Source organism: Tiliqua scincoides, chromosome 5 (genome assembly GCF_035046505.1).
Source record: "Tiliqua scincoides isolate rTilSci1 chromosome 5, rTilSci1.hap2, whole genome shotgun sequence".
In the NCBI taxonomy this organism is placed as follows: domain Eukaryota; kingdom Metazoa; phylum Chordata; class Lepidosauria; order Squamata; family Scincidae; genus Tiliqua; species Tiliqua scincoides.
Genome location: NC_089825.1, coordinates 47,423,789 through 47,446,743, shown reverse-complemented (window position 1 = coordinate 47,446,743; position 22,955 = coordinate 47,423,789). Strand labels below are relative to the sequence as shown.

At 39.5% G+C, this 22,955-nt stretch overlaps 1 protein-coding gene across 1 annotated transcript in view; it reads left to right on the top strand.

Moving 5' to 3' along the window:
* DYNC1LI1 (dynein cytoplasmic 1 light intermediate chain 1) overlaps positions 1 to 22,723 on the top strand; it is a 32,032-nt gene extending 9,309 nt beyond the window's left edge. The window contains exons 3-13 of the mRNA XM_066627196.1: positions 3,288 to 3,404; positions 4,337 to 4,567; positions 6,844 to 7,013; positions 9,347 to 9,440; positions 10,638 to 10,773; positions 12,064 to 12,175; positions 13,505 to 13,564; positions 13,685 to 13,729; positions 15,156 to 15,276; positions 16,327 to 16,488; positions 22,131 to 22,723. Of these exons, the coding sequence (XP_066483293.1) occupies positions 3,288 to 3,404; positions 4,337 to 4,567; positions 6,844 to 7,013; positions 9,347 to 9,440; positions 10,638 to 10,773; positions 12,064 to 12,175; positions 13,505 to 13,564; positions 13,685 to 13,729; positions 15,156 to 15,276; positions 16,327 to 16,488; positions 22,131 to 22,243 (1,361 nt within the window). The 3' untranslated portion in view covers positions 22,244 to 22,723. The remainder of the gene's footprint in view (positions 1 to 3,287; positions 3,405 to 4,336; positions 4,568 to 6,843; positions 7,014 to 9,346; positions 9,441 to 10,637; positions 10,774 to 12,063; positions 12,176 to 13,504; positions 13,565 to 13,684; positions 13,730 to 15,155; positions 15,277 to 16,326; positions 16,489 to 22,130) is intronic.
* The last annotated feature ends 232 nt before the right edge of the window (positions 22,724 to 22,955 follow it).

Below are 22,955 nucleotides of genomic sequence, written 5' to 3'. Positions count from 1 at the left end.
CAAGCAGCCCACAGTCTGACTTTACTACCCTGACATGCATTAAAAGAGCTCTTGTAGCAAGATTTCTCAGCAACATCGGTTAGGAGCCTAAAGCATTACAGAAATCAGGAGGTGGGCTTGAATGTCCTAAAATAGGGGTAAATTGGGGATTTTTCACCATTTGGTGCTTGTGAGTTTTGATATGGAGTACAAAGAAGAGTGCTGTTTAGTGTATAGTATAATTTGTGCCTTTCTTTGATTGATGTACATGTACGTTCACTGTAGCTACTTTATTTCATGTCATAATTTTAATAAAGTAGTTTGACAGAAATTCTTAATGTTGAAAGATTCCAATAGAAAATAGGATTAACTGTTTTCTCTTACAGTCCTCAAATAGAAAAAATAGAGAAAATAATGCAAATTCCTGTTTTTTGCTAAAATTAATGGATTCTCATATCCAGAATACTGTATTTTTCGCTCCATAAGACACACCTGACCATAATACGCACTTAGTTTTTAGAGGAGGAAAACAGGAAAAAAAATATTCTGAACCAAATAGTGTAATAAAATATTTAATAAACTATAACAGAATAACATTTGAACCATGTAAAGTGAACAGCAGTCCACAGTGGCATTAAGAACCATTATCACTGTCATTAACAAATGGAGAGACTTAAAGGTTTGAATACTCTAGTTTTCTGGAAACCCCAAGAACTCATCATCGCTAGAGTCAGAATTTATGAAGCTCACAAAAGCAGGTGCACACAAATAGGGGATCACTTTATCTTTCTGCTACAATGATGTTCTGCCAAATTCCAATCCACTAGACCTCGTGCCCGCTTAAGGCTGATCAGTCCCCCTTGTGCAACTCACCAGTGCAGCAAGCAAAAGTGAGTCCAGTTCTAGTCCACAGATGCCAAGTAAATCAGTCCTGTCAATTAGAGTTGCCAAATCAGAGTCCAGAGCCAATAAGCCAAATTACAGTCCAAGGTCAGGTTCCAGGTAGGTTAGTCAAATCTGTCTGGGTATCCAAGTCCAGTCACAATCAGATTCCAAATTCAATAAACCCAGTCAGTCTCCTCTCCTACCTCCAACCTGCACTCCTTCAAAACCCACAAACCCTTTCTGCCTCAGGTACTCCTTATATCCCTGAGGGCCCTATTGCCTTCCAGTGGCTGCAGCTGTGCAGCACACTCTGCTGGATGCCCAGGCCTTACCCTTAAAGGGGCCACTGCTGACACCACATCTACCTCCTTGCCAGTTCTTCCGTGATTCCAATACAAATGAACAACTGGAAAGTCCAACCACAACTTGAATTCTCAAGACACAACAAACCTCTGGATTTATGGTGATTTACCTGGGGCTTGTGCAATAAGCAAACACTGGCATTCTGACCAAGGAGACAGTTCTTTCTTTGTGATGGGGGGGGTGGGGGCTTACATTCAGATGCTGGATGAGATGAGTGAAAGTGCCCCTCCCCTGCTGTGTGAGTGTGGGGGGGGCAGAGCATCTGTGTGTGTAAGAGAAGGGGGCAGTTTGTGTGTGTGAGAGAGGGGGGAAAGTGTTTGTGTTGCAGAGAAGTTGTGATGCTCCAGGCTTGGGGGGGGGGAGAGAGAGAGGCTGTGATGCTCCAGGCTTTGGGGGGGGAGAGAGAGGCTGTGATGCTCCAGGTTTGGGGGGGGAGAGGCTGTGATGCTCCAGGCTTGGGGGGGAGAGAGAGGCTTTCCTGGGAGTAAGCCCCCCTGACTCTAATGGGACTTACTTCAGAGTAGGCATGCACAGGATTGGGCAGCGAGACTGCCACCCCACCCACGCTTTCCTGGGAGTGAGCCCCACTGATTCTGAGACTTACTTCTGAGTAGACACGCGGGCTTGGGCTCCCTCCAGCCAGCTCAGCCTCTGCAGGAGCTCCCCAGCCAGCTCAGCCTCTGACTGCCCGGGGAAGCAGAGCAGAACAGAGCAGAGCGGGCGGGGCCAGGGCCGGAGCGGAGTTTTTTTTTTGTTTTTTTGCAGTATTCGCTCCATAAGACGCACACACTTTTCCCCCCACTTTCTGGGGCGGAAAAAGTGCATCTTATGGAGCGAAAAATATGGTATATTATGCTATAAATAATATCTTGTGAACAATAAGAACTGAATGATAATCAGTTAGTATGTTTGGGTTTAGAATACTCATTGAATTGAATAACTTCTGAAGATCTCACTTTTGCAGATCTGAACATCATGGCTCGCTCAATTTTACTTTAGTTTTTACTCATTCACAATTTTCAAGTATTCACGAAGTAATTAAATAGGATAACACAAGTGAGTTTGCTCAGTTAGGGCTCTTAATATATACCATATCTATGTAAAACAAACAACTCTTAAAATGGATGGCTTTGTATTCATCCTTACTGTTCAAAAGAGCAAAGTATCCACAGAAAAAAGAGTTCATTTAAAACTGAACTAGTGTTTCTAGACCTATCTGCAAGTGTATTGTGATATTTTGCGAATTTCAGTGTTTCTCAAATTCATTTTGAAAACTGGGTCCCGGTATTAAGTTTGAGAACCACTGGCTAACTTTATTTTAAAGAGAACTTGATTTTTGCTATTTTAGCTGCAAATGAGTGAAGCACCTGTTGTCTTTTGAAAGAATAGTTGCTGGAGATGTAATGTAGCTTTGTAGCAAAGTATTAACTTTGGGAAAGTTAACTTGTGTTTTTAGCATATCTTGTTTTCCATTTCCTTCTGATTGCAGCTTAAGGAGTGTTTCTGATAAATTAAAACCTAAACAGCAGTAAAACTGAAAATGCTTCTCACAGAAGAGAAACCTAAAATAGGAACACTGCAAAAATATGTTTGTGTATATCTATCAAGAATCAAATAAGATGGCATTTGAACTGGAGCAAGTTCCACAGCTTCCTTATTTATTAAAATCTCAGCTGCTACAGTGGAGAAACGGGGAGGCCTTAACTGTATCCCACCACCACTTTTTCATTTGCTACTCTCTGGTCCCCACCCCTGAATGACAACAGGGATCTTGGGACATGCAATAGCCACAAACTGAGTAATTCCAGTCTGTTCTGTATTTTATTTTTAATGGCAATGAAAGTTGTAAGAACAACCTTGCTGAATGTGTGTACATGTACTGGAGGAGTGAGTGGCATCCTTCATACCCTGTCTGTGTGTATGACGCAATGGGCACTCTGTGCACAGGCCTGGTTTTTTTTAAGGCATTCTACCTCAAAAAAGTTTCACTAGTGGGTAATATGTACTGAAAACTGTTAGGAGTGTGCTATTAATAAATTTCCATTTTTAATTTTTTTTAGGGGAAGATGGAGCAGGTAAAACTAGTTTAATAGGAAAACTTCAGGGAATTGAAGAATACAAGAAAGGAAGAGGCATGGAATACTTGTACTTGAATGTGCATGATGAAGACAGAGATGGTAAGTACAAGTTCTGGCGATTCCAGTCTGGTAATATTACATGTTAGTGGTTAGGAGTTAACTTGGCCTTTAAAAGGCATGCTATTTTCACTGTTCAGCAATGACTAGATACCACCACAAGCTATGCATCCTTCTTTCCTCTTTATCCTCTTTGTGCCATTGAGGAGAATAAATGCTCTGGGGAGATAGTCAGCAGGCTAGGAAGGGTGACATCCGTGAGAGTAAATGTTCGCTATCTGGGGTTTGCCTGGCAGGTAGGAACAGGCACCTTACCTAAAAGACTACCTTCTTCCATTATTCTCTATAACCTTTCCCTAAGCCACATCTACATTATTTATTCCTCATGGGATCTCATACCTTCCCAGCTCCCAAAGAGCCTTACACTAAACCATGCTCTCTCCCTCCCCATCCCTCCCTGCCTTTATGTCTCCGGCATCCTCCATTTTTCCTTTAATCCTTCTGTCTTTTCCTTCTAATTCACTACCATCTTTCTGGTTTTTTTGCCTAATTTTTGACTTTCTTCAGAATAATTTATCTAGTGAAAGTAAGGTACTGCAAATGTAACATGTACTGCAATGCCAGCCTGATGTGATGTGGTACTGTATTGTAAGAAATCTCTCACTAGCATTGGTACATTTTTCTTATGATTCTTTGGATCTAAGCCTCAGTATTTAAAAGCAGGTATTTCATTTAATATTGTATTAATATTAATACAGGTATTCCCAATTATTCCTTCTTTACAGCTTGTTGGATGTTTTGCGGTAACCTTGGTATACGCAAGAATCTTGTTTAAAAACCTATAGAAGAGAGAAATGTCCTGGTATCATCATCCAGTTTCATAAGAATTTGGATCTAAAACTGTTCTATATCATATTATAAATGCTAGCCATGAATTCTCCCCAACTAAACCTTATTTTCTGATTTTGTTACAGACCAGACAAGATGTAATGTATGGATTCTGGATGGTGACCTGTATCATAAAGGTCTGCTTAAATTTGCTATGGAAGCCATCTCTCTTAAGGACACTCTGATAATGCTGGTGGTAGATATGTCTAAGCCATGGACTGCTTTGGACTCTTTACAAAAATGGGCAAGTGTTGTAAGGGAGCATATTGACAAATTAAAAATTCCTCCTGAAGAACTGAAAGAAATGGAACAAAAGAGTAAGTGTTTTGTTCACTGTTAACGATAGGTTTTGGAGAGAAATCTAAATTCATCTTTGTGAAAATCTGCTTGCTTTTCAAGAGGTTACTAGTTAAAAGGTATTCCCTTTACTTGATGTAGTGATTGCATTTCTGTAGCAATCAGTTGATGAGCTGTATCTGCTCTTAAGGTTTACAATAGTTTTATAAAATTTTTCAGTTGACCATTCAAATTCTAATTACAATATGGTTGTGGTACCTGGTAATATAAAGCCTTTTCTTCACAACTTGTCCGGAGAATTGCACAATTTGAGCACATGGTGGTCATGATATATTCAACTGAATATTCTCAGACTAAGAGTTTCTCCCATTGCAAACTACTATATTATAGGAAGTTCAGTGCCTGTACTGCCAATGATGTTAGTTTTATTGACTGTATGCCACACTAGTCAGTAATTTTATTAAATGCTGGCATGTTTTCCTCACTTGTTTTTGTTTTGTTCAAGCTCTACTTTGGGAGGTTTACTACAAAAGAAAATTTGTAGTGAATTAATTTTGAATGCAATATCTGTTGCTCGTGAAATTCAGAATATTTTGTTGTAAAGGGTGATGAAGGGGAGGAAGAATTATATAGCACATCCCATCATTTGTTTATCGAAAGTCTTGTTGCTCTTTCTTACTACTTGAATCTTCAAAAAATATACTTTTTGACTTTCTAGATGGTTGGAAGAAACTTTCTAGGATAACCCCCCCCCCCAATAGAGATGCTTTGAGTGCCAAATTGAGTGTACCCTTTGCATATTCAGTGCTATGTAATAGACTCTTTATGCATGACATAAGCACAGTCATAGAGGCAAGTGAGCAGAAAGAATTTTAGACTAGAGTCTCTTTTGAAGTTAACTTGTATAGGAGCTAGGTACATCTTATGCCCAAGTGTATATATTAGAGCCCACACACCAGGGGTGTATGTGTCTGTATGTGCACATTTTTCCCCTTTCCTTTTAAAAAAGGAATTTTTTAGGAATATGAGATGGCAATTGAGCATGAACAAGTGGAGGGTGTGCTTGATTCTTTGCATGCCTGCCATTTTTTATGCCAAACTGTGTCCTTTTGAAGTGACTTAAAGTTATTTTTTAAAAAAACAACCCTGAGCTATAATCTAGGCTTTTGCATATAACCATGCACCTAGCACCTCAGTGTAACTAGTTCCCTGTATGGATTTTAAGTAACTATTCTATACATTTGTGTTCCATAAGCATCAAAGTTGAGTAGAAACTTATTTGATTTATGTCCTGCCTTTTCACCAAATTTTTTTAAAACAAAAAGTAAACCAAAAAGCATTTTTAAACCAAACTCTAAAAAATCTATTGTGGCTGTGATGGTGAAGACTTCGACATACTTGCAGGATTATCTTCTAAATACCACAAAAGAGGTATTGGCTCCAAAATAAGAGTTGCCATGCTGTTGAAAACTGAATTCAAAGTCAAAAGTTTGACTGAGTCAGTCTTTGAAACATTGGGCAAGTTAGGCACAATCCTAACCATGTCTACTCAGAAGTAAGTCCTGTTGTGTTCAGTGGGTCTTACTCCCAGGAAAGTGGGGTTAGGATTGCAGCCTTAATCGGGTAACTTCTTGCAGTGAAAAATGGTGTTGAGAGAAACAGATTTCTTAAGGTTTAAACTAACTTTGGCTATTGCAGCTTTTTTGATTAGAAAACTTCTAATTGTTAACGTTTTTGAAAAAATGAATGCTTTCTATTATGTCATCCACAGGTTGCGTTTAAAGATGTTGCTTGTATAATATCTGTTCAGGTTACTAAAAATTAATGTTTTTTTCCCTTGAACCATTAACATTGTTCTTTGGAAGAACTATGCTTTTTACATGTTTAACAAGGAAAATTCAAAACCCCCTTTTTGAATTTCTGATTACTTATCAGATATCAATTGTACATAAGACAAACCTAATTGATGCTTAGGAAACCAGCAAAATGAAAAAGTATGTCTGGCCGTAATGTAATGGGCAAATCATGGTTTGTCTCTGTTTCTTATGCTTTCCTCCTCCACATGTATGAAGGGAGATACGGAGAATCTTCTGTTCATGATTTGCAACTAATTGCTGTTGCCATTGTGTGACAAACTAATTTGTGCAAACCAGTTTGGTCATAAAGCCCTATTAAGCAGCCTGCTTATAGCAACAAACCATGGGTAGTATAATGTTTGGTTCCTTATAGTAATACAAACTGTTGCAGCATAACTCCTCTTCAAAGAACCTCATTCAGCTTTTTTTCTTGGTTTCAGTGGTAAGAGACTTTCAAGAATACACAGAACCAGGTGAAGACTTTCCAGCTTCACCACAGAGGAGAAATACTTCATTACAAGACGACAAAGATGACAGCGTCATTTTACCGCTGGGTGCAGATACACTAACATGTAACCTAGGCATTCCTGTAGTAGTAGTTTGTACAAAGGTTTGTTCATGTTTCAGATTATTTTTGCATTTCTATAAAGGGTCAGAATTGGTTAAATGTCATAAAATAAGCAGGCAATAATTATGTTAAAATCTTAACACTGAATACTGGTTTACCATTAGCATCATTAATTTTTACTTTCTCAAGTGTAATATTTAACTACTTAAGCGTCTGACCAAAAATAATAATAATAATAACTCTGTATTTATATACCGCCTTTCTGGTCATCGGATTACTCCTCTGACTTTATTCAAGGCGGTTTACATAGGCAGGCATTTCTAAATCCCTCAAGGGGATTTTTACAATCATAAAGGTTCTCTCTTTCAAGAACCAACAACATTTCAGAATGGATCTTCCTGGTTTGGTCTCACTTCTGGCCTCAGGTTCTCCCACGCAGGCTGGCAAGCAGCTCCATCTCTCACATGGAGGGCAGAAGAAGACGCTTCTTGCTCACAGCAAGAGCAGATGGAATCACTCAGCTTGGCTTGTCAGCTGCTTCAAGGTCTCGCCATTCTCATCTGTTCAGGGAGCTGCTGGTGTCCTCGAACTGGTGACCTTCTGATGTTATCTTCGGGCTAATGGAGGCTCTACCCTCTAGACCAGACCTCCTGCTCAAACAAACAAAAGTAGTTTGTTCTGTGCTTCAAATTTTTTTGTTTTGCATTGCACAAGAACTTGTTCTGAGTCGAGAGAGAGTATAAAATACCTTGGTATATGGTATTGGGCTATGTTACCTGCACCAGGATGCAGGTCTCTTGTTATCTGGTGTGCTCCCTGGGGCATTTGGTGGGCCGCTGTGAGATACAGGAAGCTGGACTAGATGGGCCTATGGCCTGATCCAGTGGGGCTGTTCTTATGTTATTATATCTGCCTGTTCTTCCTTCACTTATCTCTCTTCCTTGGCATCCCCATCCTCTAATCATCCAAACATAAAGGATTTAAGTGTGGAAAAAACTTGCATCTTGTTCCTCAAAGTTGAGGAGAAATGTGGGGAAACATAAATATGGACCTTTTCTATTATGGTTCAGTGGGCTCTGACTGTCTTGGGAGAAGAATAGCCAAATCAAGTATTCTGATTTTGTTCTTACTTTGCCATTTCTATTAATATCATAGAAAAGTATTCCAGACAATTAACTCATTTCCAAATTCTTATAACCTGTGTTGGAAAAATTGGAACTCAGACTGGATACCTTTTGCCACAAGAATTTGGACATACCTAAAGTAGCTTTTTGGATACTGACCATTATAATTGCGTGTTCAGAAAGACAGAGAAAGCTATTGGAGGTTCTGCATATAGTGCGCAATGATGTAATACAATTAATATTTTCTACCAAATTGAGCCCCTCAGTTGTCTGAAACTTGCATATTGTTACATTGGTCTAAAATTGTATAGGTATGCTCCCATATCAGTGTATGTGAAACCACAGATACAGACAAACAACCCACCACACCCTCCGGAAGGGCCTTCTGAGCCCAGCAGAGGCCTCAGACAGATGTCTGTGGCCTCTGCTGGGCTCAGAGGATCCTCTGGAGGCGAGGAGAGCAAAGCTCCCTTGCCTCTGAAGGGAGCATGCATGGGGGGGGGCGCTGGGGGGCGCTGCAGATCCAGTCAGCAGATATGGCCTCTCTGTAAATGGTCAAATCACAAGATGATCTGTTATTAAATTCTTGATTGGCAGGAAAGTTAGAACAGACAAAAGGAAATATTTCTTTAGCCAGCAAGTAATTAATCTGTGGAAATCCTTGCCATAGGATGTTGTGATGGCACCTGGCTTAATGTTTTTAAAAGGGGATCGGACAAACTTATGGAGGAAAAGTCCATCACAGGTTACAAACCATGATGATTATATGCAACCTCTGGGTTTTAGAGGTAACCTATCTCTGAATGCCAGGTGCAAGGGAGTGGCAACAGGATACGGGTATCTTGTTTTGAGTGCTCATTGAAGCATCTGGTGGGCTACTATGGGATACAGGAAGCTCGACTAGATGGACCCTTGGCCTGATCCAGCAGGGTGGTTCTTATGTTTTGTTCTTAAATTATAAATGGTCCTCCTTTAAGAGATACCAGTGACAGAGAGAGCCCCTAAGTATCCTCAGACCTGGTTCTTTTCTAGGGTGGTCTGTATCTGCAGGATGGAAAGCAAGTGCTGTTACATATGGGATTTTTGAACAGCATAATTATTGAGTCTAGGAAGACCAGAACTGGAAAATGAAGTTTTTAAGATAGGAGCACTACTTACTATTTTCATATAGTGGGGTTTTTTGATTTGTGGTGATGATAGGATGCTTCAAGTGCAATATTAATACAATTCTTTCTTTTTTTTCTCCTGCAGTGTGATGCCATTAGTTTGCTGGAAAAAGAACATGACTATAGAGATGAGCACTTTGACTTTATTCAGTCACATATCCGACGGTTTTGTTTACAATGTATCCTTGAAAAATGTAGTTGTCAAATTTAAAATTTGTTCTGGAATCAGATAATTGGTGTAGCTCCATGACTTGCTGGGGTAGCCTTTATTAAGTACCTTCTTGGTCTGAAATTCTCATGTGAAATCTGAAAAATGCTTACTGTGTACATAGCAAAGCACGTTGTGCTATGATCAAACAGGTGTGTTTTAGGTGTACCTAAACTGTCCGATCATGATGCAGTATGGTTTTTCTTTAATAATTGTAATTTTCAAAGTTAGTCTGGAGTTGGCATCATTGGGTTTCTGCCATGTCCACTGCTGATCCTTGAGATCATCTCTGTGCCTGTTGCCTTCATATGCTATATGTGTGGTTACATTGAAGCCACTTTTGAGGTTTGCCCAGGTAGGATAGGGCCCCTGAAACCTGCACCAGACACTCACTGCTCATTGGTATTGAAACATTATGGTATGTACAGTATCAATCATATACATATTTATTATTGGTATCATGCTCTTTCCCCAGGGAATTCAGGAAGGCAAACAGAGTTAGGGATGTGCATGTATCATAAGATGTGATGTTACTAGGAAACTAGGCAGCACCCAGCTTTTTAAGACTGAAAGCTTTTTAAGGTATGAAGGCTGATGCTTCATACTTGGTGATCGTTATTTTTGGACAGGAATCATTTCCATGCAGAAAAAACTGTCTCTTATAAGATTAAGTCTTATCTGTCTTAAAGGGTATACTTTCTTTTGTACACTAATGATATTTTGGTTGGTAAACCATCATATGAAGTAGCTACATTGTCTTAACAGAAATTGTCAATTTAAAAAATTGATTTCTATACCACTTGAAGAGTTTGAAATGAAGAGTTTTCACATAACCTCTTATAAAGTCAACATTTGACTTATTTTATTCTGTTTTATAAAGATGTGTTTACCGTTTTTGGAAGGAACATGAATCTGTTAGGTTATAGACATGCAGTGCAGTCATATGCATTTACCTGGGAGGAAGCTTCACTGAACAAAGTTGGACTTATTTCTGAGTAGACATGCCTAACTTTTTAAGCTTTATGGATGTAATCACAAATCTAAAAATATAGTAACTTCAGTTCTCTTTGTTTATGGGTTCCGTTCCATGTAACATTAAAACTAATCTTAACTTATTTCAAACTGTCATTACCAAGCAGATACACTTTTTCTTTAACAAATAGTTCAGATGGTGCAGCACTTATTTACACTTCAGTGAAGGAAAATAAGAATATTGATATAGTGTATAAATATATTGTCCAAAAATTGTATGGATTTCCCTTCAATATACCTGCTGTTGTTGTGGAAAAAGATGCAGTATTTATGTAAGTTAACCTAATTTAATATTTTGAGTGAATCCTACAAATGGGGTGATCAGAGCTGTAGTCAACCTGTCTTACAAAGTCTTCAGGCTTGCAGGATGCTGAAGAAGTTTTCAGGAGGGGGAAAAGATACCAGCAAACTAGACCCTCTTTTTATATTGAAAAATTATTTTTTTTAATATTTACATTTTTATTTTCTTAACTGACAGTGTTGCATGACTCTTGGAGACCTTTGGTTTATGTGTGTGGTTGATGTCGTTTACTAATCTATTGTAGTAACTTGTCTAGAAAATAGGGTGCAGAAACTAGAAATGACTGGCTGCACACTTACATAGGAGTAAGTCCCATTGTATTGTGTGGGTTTGTCTTCTCACTTTTGAGTAGGCATGGGGTTCCACTGTTGGTGTTTCACACACTCAAGCAGAAGTCATCTTATAATGCAAAGCTACAAAATATTGGGTGTTGCAGTATAGCATAGAAAATATGGTGAAATAGGGAAGATTCCAGCTGTGGCATATAACCTCCTGTGGGCCATGAAAGCTATCAAAAAAACTTGTGCAAAGTCTTGCACTGGAGCTTATATAAATGCCGACACTTCTTTGGATTTCGAGTCTCTCTTTTTTTGCACAGAGTGCTTTTGCTGAATTGCAAATGGCCTTTCTGTGAGTGGGAGAGGCTTTTCCTTTCTTTGGATCCAAGACAATACATTCTTACTTACCTGAGGAACTCCCTGAATATGTACATGAACATGACATGGTCTGCAGCATTCCCTGTTTTGCTGCCAGATGAGGTCGGGCCTAGCAACTTTTGCTATTGGAGTAGATCATTGGTTCCCAAATTGTGAGCCAAGGCTTCCCAGGGAGCCGTAGAAACTAACCAGAGGAGTCATGGAATCCTTGTGAAAAACCCACCACCACCCTATACACATGCATAGGGTTATAACCCTAATGGGAAGCTGTGGCCAATGGCCCAATAGGTCAAGGGAGCCACTATGTGAAAAAGTTTGGGAATCACTGGAGTAGATGGTATCTTTTGACTGTCTTTTTTGACTTGTCTGTTTTTGACTTGACTTTTCTTAGTTCTCTTTAGTGTAATGATGTTTATAGTATGCTATGTGCCCTTCACTGCACATTGTACAATGTGGGTATAGAAATGATAATAGATTTAATAGCACTGCTTGAGCTGATTTAAGCTCTGCCTTAAACTGTGTAGGAATTTTTGCAAAGAATGGCATTGGATAGAAAGGGACCCAAAACCTTGAACAGCTGGAGATGTGAACTCTATTTGCTTCAGTCCTGCAGGATGGGACAATGAAAAGAAGATAGGAATATTGCACGAGAACTTTCAGACTTTAAAAGCAAATGACAACTTTGAGGATATCATTACAAAGCCCCCTGTCAGGAAGGTAAATACTTATTTGTGTATTTAAAAGAAATGTATTTCCAACTTTAATTCACTTTCTCATTTCTAAGTACAGGAAATTCCTTTAAGCTACAGAAATATCCTGTGTTTGCTATCACAGCTGCTGTGACTTTCTGGCTGTGATCCTGTATGTTTGGAGGTGAATGCCCTTTGAAATATGTAGGAGTGCTTCAGTAACATGTGTTTTTGTTGTCAGTATACTATCTACTCCTGATGCGCACGGGGTTGGAATTGGAGAGATCCACCAATAGAGTAGGCTATAAAGATGAACAGATTTAAGTAGGAAAAAACATAGGTAGCCGTGTTGGTCCATTAGGAAAAAATCCAAAAGCTGTAATATAGTATATTAATGAACTATTTTTCTGCCCCAAAAGGACCTTCACAGCATTACACAGCTATACTCAAATAAAAAACAGCAACAATAAACCTATTTGAATAGAAGAAAAACCAAATGGCTTCATCAGACACACTGGGGTGGATGGGTAAAGTTTGCTAACTGGGCCAAGGAGACCTTAGCTGGCAGGCAGGATCATGTGGGAGCAGACAGTTCGTTAAATGGAAGTTTTGAACAGTGATGCTGTGAAGTTGCCACCCTGCCCCCACATGCATCATTACATTTGTACCATCACAATTTACACACAACTTCAGGGATTGGGGGGGGGGAGCTTGATAAGAACTTCCATGTAGGATGGTGTAAGCTGTGTATTAGAATGTGTATTTTAAAAAGTGAAAGAAGGAGTAAAATGAACAGTTATGTTTACTAGGGTATCCTTTCATGTTTACTTAAATATTGAACCCATGTACATGCTGCCTTCCATAGCTATAGTTTTTCTAAAGAGAAACCTTGGAAGTGGCATTGTTCTTGATAGCAACTAGTTTGTTGCTATCAAGTTAATAATTTGTTAATAATAATAATAATAAAATAGTTATTTGTTAATAAAATAGTTATTTGTTAATAATTTGTTAATAAAAATAATAAATAGTTAATAATTTGTTGTTTGTACAAACATCAAAGCTAAGTCACTGATTTAAATATATGAAAGGGCTTATCAAATTAAGTCTGCTTTTTTTTTGTTAAAATGGTCATTGCCTTTCTGCTATGAGGCAGCTAAGAATTATTAAAAAATACATTTGTACAAAAATTAAACCAGCTAAAAGCATAAAAACCAAGTAAAAGCCACAGCAGCATCCATGTCAATAACCTTAAACTTTAAAGACCAAAAAAAGGAGACTGTAGCAGTTCATATAAGAGCCCTGCTAGATAGGATCAACAGTTGAACTAGTCCAGTGACCTCTTTTTTTCTTATTGCAGTTTGTACATGAGAAAGAGATAGTAGCAGAAGATGACCAAGTATTTCTGATGAAGCAACAGGTACAAATTGATCTGTATTAATTGCTTTTCATTTAAGCAATCTTACATTAAGTTAATTTGTATGTATTGTCCACATTCTGGCAAAATATCTGAATGTGTATATTTCATTTTATTTCATAGTCTCTGTTAGCGAAGCAACCACCAACTGCAGCTGGAAGGCCAGTGGTTAGTAATATTTAACTTCTAAGAAATTAAGGATTTTATTGTTAGTCCATATTTTCAATGAACTACTTTGCAATAAACTCTGATGCCTCTTTAGGTATTGCTCCTTTTTGTCTTGTTTCACAGGGGAAAAGCAAATCCCCTTTCCCCCAAGCCTCATTCGTTAATGTATAGACTTTTCAGTTGACTTTCTGGGATTGCAGAATAAAATGTCAATCTGTGTTGCTTTGTTTGCTATATGTAACTTTCAGTGCTCTGCCAGCTTCTGTTTGTGAACATGTCCAAGTGATGATTGTTAGAACTAAATTTTTGACTTTTCAGTAACTTCTCAATCACGACAGTGGTTCTTATAGTTGGGCCTTATGCAGGTTTTATAATAAAGTGAAGGAATTATTTCACCATAGTCATACGGGTGATGCGTGCTTTGCTGCAGTGATTCCACTGCGTGCTTTGCTGCAGTGATGTTGAACTAGGGTGGTGGTGGTGAATGCAATGTTGATTTCTCCCTCTCCCATTATAAACCTACTATTTTAATTGCTTGTAACTATGACTCTTGCTGGTAGCATTTCACTTTCTAATTCAGTGTTTCTCAAACTGTGGGTCAGGACCCACTAGGTGGGTCACAAGCCAATTTCAGGTGGGTCCCCATTCATTTCAGTATTTTATTTTTAATACATTAGACTTGATGCTACCATGGTAAGTGACTGCATTTAGGGAAATGTTACAGACCTGTACTGTAGATACTCACTTATAGTACATGAAACTTTTGCCAAGTAATCAAGTTCCAATTCTCACTTCGCCTTATCTCCAGGTCAATCAGAGGGCAGAGCCTTTCAACTCTGAAAAGTTTCCTTTCTCTGCTGAGCTCAGGCAGTCAGCTTGTTAGTTGCTATAGTAATTTTCCTGGGACATTCCAGCCAAAGTTAACCTTTTTTTCTCCTTTCTTCTGCTGCAATCTGGTTCTGCTTTGCAAATGCTTGCAAAGCAGCATTTCTGACCTCGGGTAAAATCAGACAAAACTATAGTCAGACCCCCCCTCCTAAGTTTAACCCCCAACTTATCCGAGGGTCATAGAAAATTCCATGATTGTTGGCTCAAAACCTGCCCTCGACTTATCTGTGGGGTCGACTTATATAGGCGAGTATCTTCTGTACTCCTGGGTGGGTGGGTAGGATTGCAGCCTAGGATTATTAAAAATTTTCCTGCTTGATTATTTCACTTCATGACAGATTCTCATTCACGTGGGTCGTGACAGATTCTCATTCTAAAAAGTGGGTCCCAGTGCTAAATGTGTGAGAACCACTATTCTAATTGAATAGATTCTTGCTATGAGTATCTCATGTAACTTTTAATTTGTGAGGATTGTTTTGTTTCTGGAAGTTCATTGTTTTAGCTTGAGTACTTCATACTTTTATCAAATTCTCTCTAGGATACCTCACCGAGAGTTCCTGGAGGGTCCCCTAGGACACCAAATAGATCAGTAACATCCAACGTTGCCAGTGTTACTCCGATCCCTGCTGGATCCAAAAAAATTGATCCTAGTATGAAAGGTGAAATATGGGAATGAATAGTTTTAAACAATTCTTCTGTATATTTGACTTTGTATATCAGCAGTAAGCAGTAAACATGTGTCCTGAATCCTCCCTTATTCTGCAGAATATTGTCAGATAACTGTTAAATTTCAAACTATAGGAAGCAATTACTTGCATCTTGTAGTCGGGTGAAAACTATGGTAATCTTTGGGACATGAAACAGACTTTCTGTCTTCAAAATAGGAAGTGTCTTTGAATGAGTTGGAATAGAACTTGTTTGGGTGAAAATTTAGAGAAATAATTTGGTCCACTTAACTTCTAAATATGTTTAGAAGTTATGCTTGGAGAAGAATAACTGAGGGTGCAATCCAGCCCTTGACTTGGACTGGTGCAAGACCTCCTCAGGAGTTGGCTAGGCCGGCACGCAAGGGCATGCCACCCTGCAGAGACTGGAAGAATCTTTTATGCCGATGGAGGCACTGAGGCTTGTGTCAGCCCGGCTGGGCTAACACAGACCTCTGAGGTAGGTGGGGAGGGGACAAGGAGGAGGCGGGAGGGAGGCGTTCCTGGGTGGGGGAAGGGCAGGTGGGGAGCTGGAGGTGGAGCTGGGATTCAGCAGTTATGCTAGATCCCAACCCCAGTTCCCAGGGAGAACGGAGTGGCATTAAATCCAAGGGGATCTATAGAGGAAAGGGCGCTTTTCCCAGAAGTAAGGGAAAAAGTTCCCCCTTGCCTCTGGCTGAGCCACTTTTGGCCTCTATCCTGCACTGGATACAGTGCATGCCTCCTGTTCAGCACAGGATAGGATTGTGCCCTGATTTTGTTTCATTTTGGAATAAACGCTGTTGGAATATTTGTCTTTGTATACTTAACGTCCAAAAGAGAAACACTTGTGCTGACAGGATAGTTTTAAAAAAGCCATTTTGAAACCTTATTTAGTGTTAATGATGTGTATATTTTTATTTTAGAAAAAGTTGTAAATTAGAAAAGATGCCATGCTGAATTAATGTAAGCTATCAGTATATTTGAAGAAGCAAATGTATGTTTTGTGTTTGATTATTTTTTAAGCTGGAGCTACAAGTGAAGGAGTCCTTGCTAACTTCTTCAACAGTTTGCTGACTAAGAAAACTGGATCACCAGGTGGACCTGGTGGTGGTGGAAGTCCAGGAGGAGTAGGGGGAACAGGGGGTAGCAGTGGCAGCAGCTTACCACCATCTGCAAAAAAGTCAGGTGAGAACACTTTGATTGTATTTCAGACTGCTTTAATTGCCTTTTTAGATGCAGAATGGGTGTAGACCTTCTTGATTTATATAAATTAAACAGTAGCAGGGTTCTTCTCTGCAACAGGAACTTACATGTGTGAGACTGTTGTGATTATGTAATTGTTTTTATGATGGTGTGGGATGTACAAATCTATTTTGGTTTCTCAAGATTTAATAAAGCCTGCTATGTAAAAAGAGAGTGACTCAAAACAAGAGATGAACAACTTCACAGTAAAGAAAAAGCTTATTAAGCAGCACCCACAGAGAATTGAAGTTACTGGCTAATTGAATATGCCAGTTAACAGAGCTTTTACCTGAGTGATATACCACTGTGCCCAGGATGCACAACCTGCTTAACCTCCACTGCTGGGCAGGGTCTGCTGACCAGCAGCAGCATAGAGTGGGCAGTGACTATGCCTGGGGCCTCGCCTGCCTCCAAGCTGAGCCCATTGGCCAGCAGTGCTGAGCAAGCCATGGCCAAGCCACATCCTTGGGTACAGGATCCACTGCCCACTTTTCCGCTTGCCTGCCAGATGGAGATGCAGCTGAGTTTTCCATTTAGTAAAATGTCAATTTAAAAGCTTTTATTGTACATTGTTTATCATGGTTATGAAGTTATGCATAGTGGAGTTGTGCACATGTGCAGAGTCAACACACAGAACCTTTAGAGCTTCGTTGAGCATTCTGCCCCTGCTCTCAAGGTGGGTGTGTGGGAATGGGACTCCATCTACATTGTGTACCACAACAGCAAGAAGAAACCCAATTTTCTCAGTTCCTTTTTAACCACCATTTCAGCAGCATCACTAATGGAATACTACTTCTGCCTCAGTACCTTATTCAGTGAAACATTAATACCTCAATTTTTATTTTTTATTCACTTTACTGTTAGTAGTTGAAAAATTAGTGTGTTCCTCCCACCACCCTATGGCAAATAGACTGACCTTTATAAGAGAGAAGAAATATCTCTTACCTCATATTTCTTTATTGGTCACCTTAGTGTTGCTATAAAAAAGAAATGAAGGAGAATGAAAACAATGGAGAATTATCCCCCTTGCCATTTCTCTGAATTTATCCTCTCAGAGAATGTTTTTTAAAAAAAAGTTCTCACAGAATGAACCACAGTTGTGATTTTTAGATACATGTTGTATGGGAGGACATGTTGTATGGGAGGACATACACCACCTGTATTGAAGCTGCTTGCACAGAATCCATTCTGAAAAGGTTTTTGGCATCCCTAAGGCGTGCACATAAGTCTTCTCAATTGAAACTGTCAACACAATCCTAAAAGGAATTCCAGCATTCAACCTCGTATGAGAAGCATGAAGTAAATCCTAGGCAAAAGCCTTCAGTGTTGAAGCTTATGTGTAAGTAAACAGGTTTTATCCCATCACAGGGATGGCAACGTTCATATTTATGCAGGAAAAAAGTTAGCTCAGGCTTTGGGACTTGGGCAAGCTATCCTTCAGTTTTTATCTCAAGTACGTTGTGACTGAATTATAGTCTGTTTAAAGGCCAGATGCATTGAGGCCGCTACAGATACTTACGAGAAGACTTCTGACTTGGAACTCGCCAGCTTGAGTTCATTTCCAAAGGGATTGGTTTCATTCTGAAGTTTAACCCATGCCTGAAATGCAGCATCACATGCCACAAGTTCAGCTGTGCTGGACATACATCCTTAGTTCCATGAAAAGAGGCCCTGTTTTGTGCTTTCCCCCCTTTCTGCTAACTGACAAATTCATCAGTGGGTAACATAAATTTACCACTGATCACACCCTGATAACACTGCAACAGTCAAGGCTAATCTTATTTGTACCCCTGCTCAAGATGAGAGCCTTCACCTACTCTTCCACTTAATCCTCTTCTCAGAATCAAGGCCAAATACTACATCATAGCCTGAAAACACTAATGCTGTGGAAGATTCAACTTTAATCAGCATTGAGGGAGAATTTAAAAATGTCTTGCACCACTCAAGGAAATCTGCAAGGCTTACAGCCCAATCCTATGCATGGCTACTCAGAAGTGGGTCTCATTCTAGTCAGTGAGGCTTACTCTCAGGAAAATGTGCATAGGATTGCACACTTAGTTGGCAATGTAGACACATTTCTGTGCCTATGCAGTGTCCTTCAACCAAGAAATGCCTCTGTCTAGGACTAGTCATACATTACAATATCTATAGCAGGGGTCTCCAAACCCCGGCCCAGGGGCCAGATGCGACCCACGACCAGCCTCTATCCAGCCTGCAGCCAGCCTCTGATCTCCTGAGAGTCTCTGGCCCAGTTGACCAGACACAACCAGAGTTGTGCTTGTGGGGTGGTGGAATAGTGCAGGCGCAGAAGCAAAATAAAAAGACAACAGACAGGTTTGAAAATGTAGATGGCGGGGGGAGAGCTGGAACTGAAGAAAAAGCTCCCGCTTAACTCCCAACAAGCCCTTTTTATTGAGTCTCAAAACACATGAAGCAATAGGGAAAATTACTGAAGGTTGCTGAGATTTACACTGGCTGTAACTAGTTGGCTTTCTAGCTAACCACAACATTCTTAGATAAGGGGTGCTTCTTCATAACATCCTATTGTTTACCGGTACTGGGCTTGAGGGCTCAGCATATTTCCAAGGGCAGCAAAGTGTTCTTTGTGCAGATGCAGGTGTGCCTGCTGTCATTGTTGCCACATACTCAGACTTAGCCCAGTGCCTGTGCATATATTTACCACCGTGTGTGCTTTATTTCTTGGGCTGTGTTGGTACTTGGAGAAATCCTGGGCATTTGAGCCCATTCATTTATTCATTCATCAATCTCTAATGTATTTATTTAAATTTTATATTTAATTGTTTTTTCTGGCCCTCAACACTTTGCCAGATATTTGATGTGGCCCTTCAGTCAAAAAGTTCAGAGACCCCTGATCTATAGGTCTGGCTAACTCTTCTCTGAGAATTCCCTTTCTTGCCATTCTGCCTTCCATCTTCTATATCTGTTTCTCACGTCCTCTACTTGAAAGACTTTCAAAAGTCTAACTTGCATCCACCTGTCAAGCTTCTGGTTCCAGTGTGGGGTTTGCACCTGGCTTTTTTGCACCAGCTCATGAGCAAGACTTTTGAACCTTCAAGGCCATTAATTTCAGTGGACATTAATTCAGAATATACCGAACTATACATTTTAACCTTCCATCAGATTCCATTCAGACGAAGTCATGTTGAGATAAGTAAAAGTGCAGTGTCTAAAGGTAGACTCAACACTTGAGATTAACCAAGATTCGATATTGTTGGGCTTTGAGAGAAAACAAACTTCAGAGCTGGGAAGAGCTCTGCACTTGTAGGACATTAAGCAAGCCCTTTCTATGTTATGGATATCATTCTGGCTAGATCAACTGGCTGTTCTATCTGCTATCAGGGGCCCAGTAAAAGTAAAAATGTTTCTATCCCTGCTTAACACAATGGACCTTATTTCTGAGTAAACCTACATGGGATTGCAGTGTTGGCCAACTGGCAAGCCAGGAGGGTAGTATGAGAGAGCCACCAGAGTGGTTTCATCCTTTGCCACAAGCCTGAAAAGTGTTCTTTTCCCACAGTTCTGCATAGCAGCAGTACTCTATCTTTATCAAGCACTGTGCCCCAGACATGAGGTTGAGAGGTGGTGCCTCATTTGGCCACACTGTCCTGCAGAATTTCTTCTCCTGATTTAGCTGTACCCACTTTTATGCAAAGGTGTACAGTTAGCTTAGCCTTTACTATGTATAACTGCATAGTAAGAAGGCTGCAAAGGACTGCAAAGGAAGAAGGTTGCTTACCTGTAACTATAGTTCTTCAGGTAGTTCTCTGGGCAGGCATGCAACCCACCTGACTGTCTTTCGTACAGGTTTGTGTTCATCTGTTAGATCTCTCTTCAAAGGCTACAATTTGAACTTAAAGGGCAGTCCACAAAGTACCTGAGGGATTGGATGTTCTTCCCACTCTTGAATTGCTTGGGATTCCCCCCACTTGAGAGCAGGTGCAGAATGTTCAACAAAGCTCTGGAAGTTTGTGAGATTACCACTGCACGTGTGCAGAACTGTACTCCATGTTTCTGTACAGATGACCACTCAAAGAATTATAAACAGTTTGTCCTCTATATCTAAAACTTCAAATCAGTTGTATCCAGGTAAGGTATGGGTATTTTAAAAAGAAACTGGAGAGAAACATTGCTTTAGTTACATCCTCCTATCTTATGACTACGGCTGATGATGGCTGGTAGAGTAGAAGAACACAGTAGAACTGGAGCCAGGAGTCAAACTCCGATGGGAATTATGTCTTCAGGTTGGCTGCTGGAGAGAGAAGGATAGAAGACAGTCTGTATTGCTACATGAATTATGTTGTGAAAACTTTCAAACTAGGTAATGTTGGGACAGAGAGGTGGATAGGATGAATCCGTAAATCTCTCTTCCCCACCCCTTGTTCCTTCCAATAGTTTAATTATGAACCTTCATCTAATTGGAATACTCCAAACTTTTGATATGCTAACATACTAACAATAAATAACATTAACTGAATTAGTGAGCTGAGTATAGTCTAGGATTTTAATATTTTATTTATCTTGGTTGTGGGTATTGCCATTTTTTGATGGCATCTGCTGCACTTCCATTGGATAGCAGAGAGATCATTCTCTCTTTACTGTGCTGTGTGTTAATATGAGTGAGATGTAAGGATCCATAGCAGATGTTGGAGCTGGGAGACAGCTCAGGGAACATCAGTGGCCTTTATCGGTTTACATCATTAGTGAGCTTAAATTTTACATTAAGTTCTATGGCATTCCTCTTCTTCCCAATCCCTCTTCCACTCACAGCTGTTATTGTATTGTGGACCTCTAGGGCCTGACCTCATTGACCATCAACAGCTGGTCTAATATTCTAATTATCAGTTATATTCTAATTTCAAGAATTGTTTCACAACAGTTTTAATTTTTTTAAAATGTTATAATTTTTAATCATGTTATATAACATTTCTGTATATAAAGGATTTACTGGACAGCTCTTTTTGGCATTTGTTCTGGACCACTGGAGTATAGTTACAATTTTTTCTTTGCTGTCACTTTGTTTTAAGTCAGTTTCTAAAGGTCTATGTACTAGTCAGGCAGCAGGCCAGTTATGGAAAGATCATCAGCTTATGTAATATTTGATTATACTTAGGTTAGCAGTCATTCATTTTTATTTGACCAGTCAAACAGTGTGTCCACCTTTCTTCTTGCATATGAAAGGATTGTAGCACCTCAGAAGCTACAGTATATGTTTAACTGGCTGTTACTTATTTTTTGCTGAGAATATTTTGTAGTAATTATATACTGACCTCTGTAACCCTGAAAACAAATTGCTTGTACTCTCTCACTCAGATATATTGCATGGTACTTTAAACTGAGAACTGTGTAGCCTCATTAGTAATCATAGTCACTGATAGCCAGATCTGTAGGTAGATGTTCAGAAATGTAGATGTAGATGTACATCAGTAGCTACAGTAGATGTAGGTAGCTGTATCTTTAAGCTGTCCAGATAGTTGCATTTCTTCCCAAGGAATTGGTTTAAAAATATAATAGTTCTTGAAAAAGTTTTGTTTAAATGATTGTTTTGTATCATCTTCTGTATGTAGGCCAGAAGCCTGTCTTAACAGATGTTCAAGCTGAATTGGACAGAATGTCACGAAAACCAGATCTGGCCTCCCCAACGACACCTACATCCCCCGCAGAAGGTGAAGCATCTTGAAGACACCAAACATAGCCATTTACTTGGTTTCTGGGATAATTTAAACTTGCCTCTGCCTTTCCTTCAGTGACTGGGACTAGGGAGCTGAAAAACTTTTGGAGAAGGTCGAGCAGTTGATGTCTTTGTGTTGCCCAACTTTGTAAAAGGGAACTGTACAGATGGAAAATTATCACACAATGTAAGACTGCTCTTCACAGTACAGTGTGGCATACAGAAGTATCTAATTCCTGGATTTTGTTAAGTCAGTGTAATTCTGTAAAACTGAAAATGTCCACTTAATCATTTGTGATGCAGAAGCTGCTTGAAGAGTTGGAATGGTGATATGCAACATGGGCACTTAATTTATATTGGTCTCCCACCTTTTTAGTTAATGCAATTTTACAAATTAACCTCAAGGAAATGGATTTACTAGATTTGTTGGAAAGAGATTGATCAATTGTTGTTCGTTTGTGCACCATCAATAAACTAACTCAAATAAAATTGAACACTTCATTTGGAATATGACTTGACACTGTCCTGATCCTGCATACAATTTAAATAGTTTAATTGTACTATTTGGACAAATCTTCCATGTTAGAATAGTGTGTTACACTATTGAGGATTCCCCATTGAATCTCAGAGTGCTTTATACATTCCTGACTTTTAGAAAGTTGAATAAAATTTAAGAATGTAAAAAGCAATTTGGTGGTTTAGTAGGAAGGGAATTATTGAA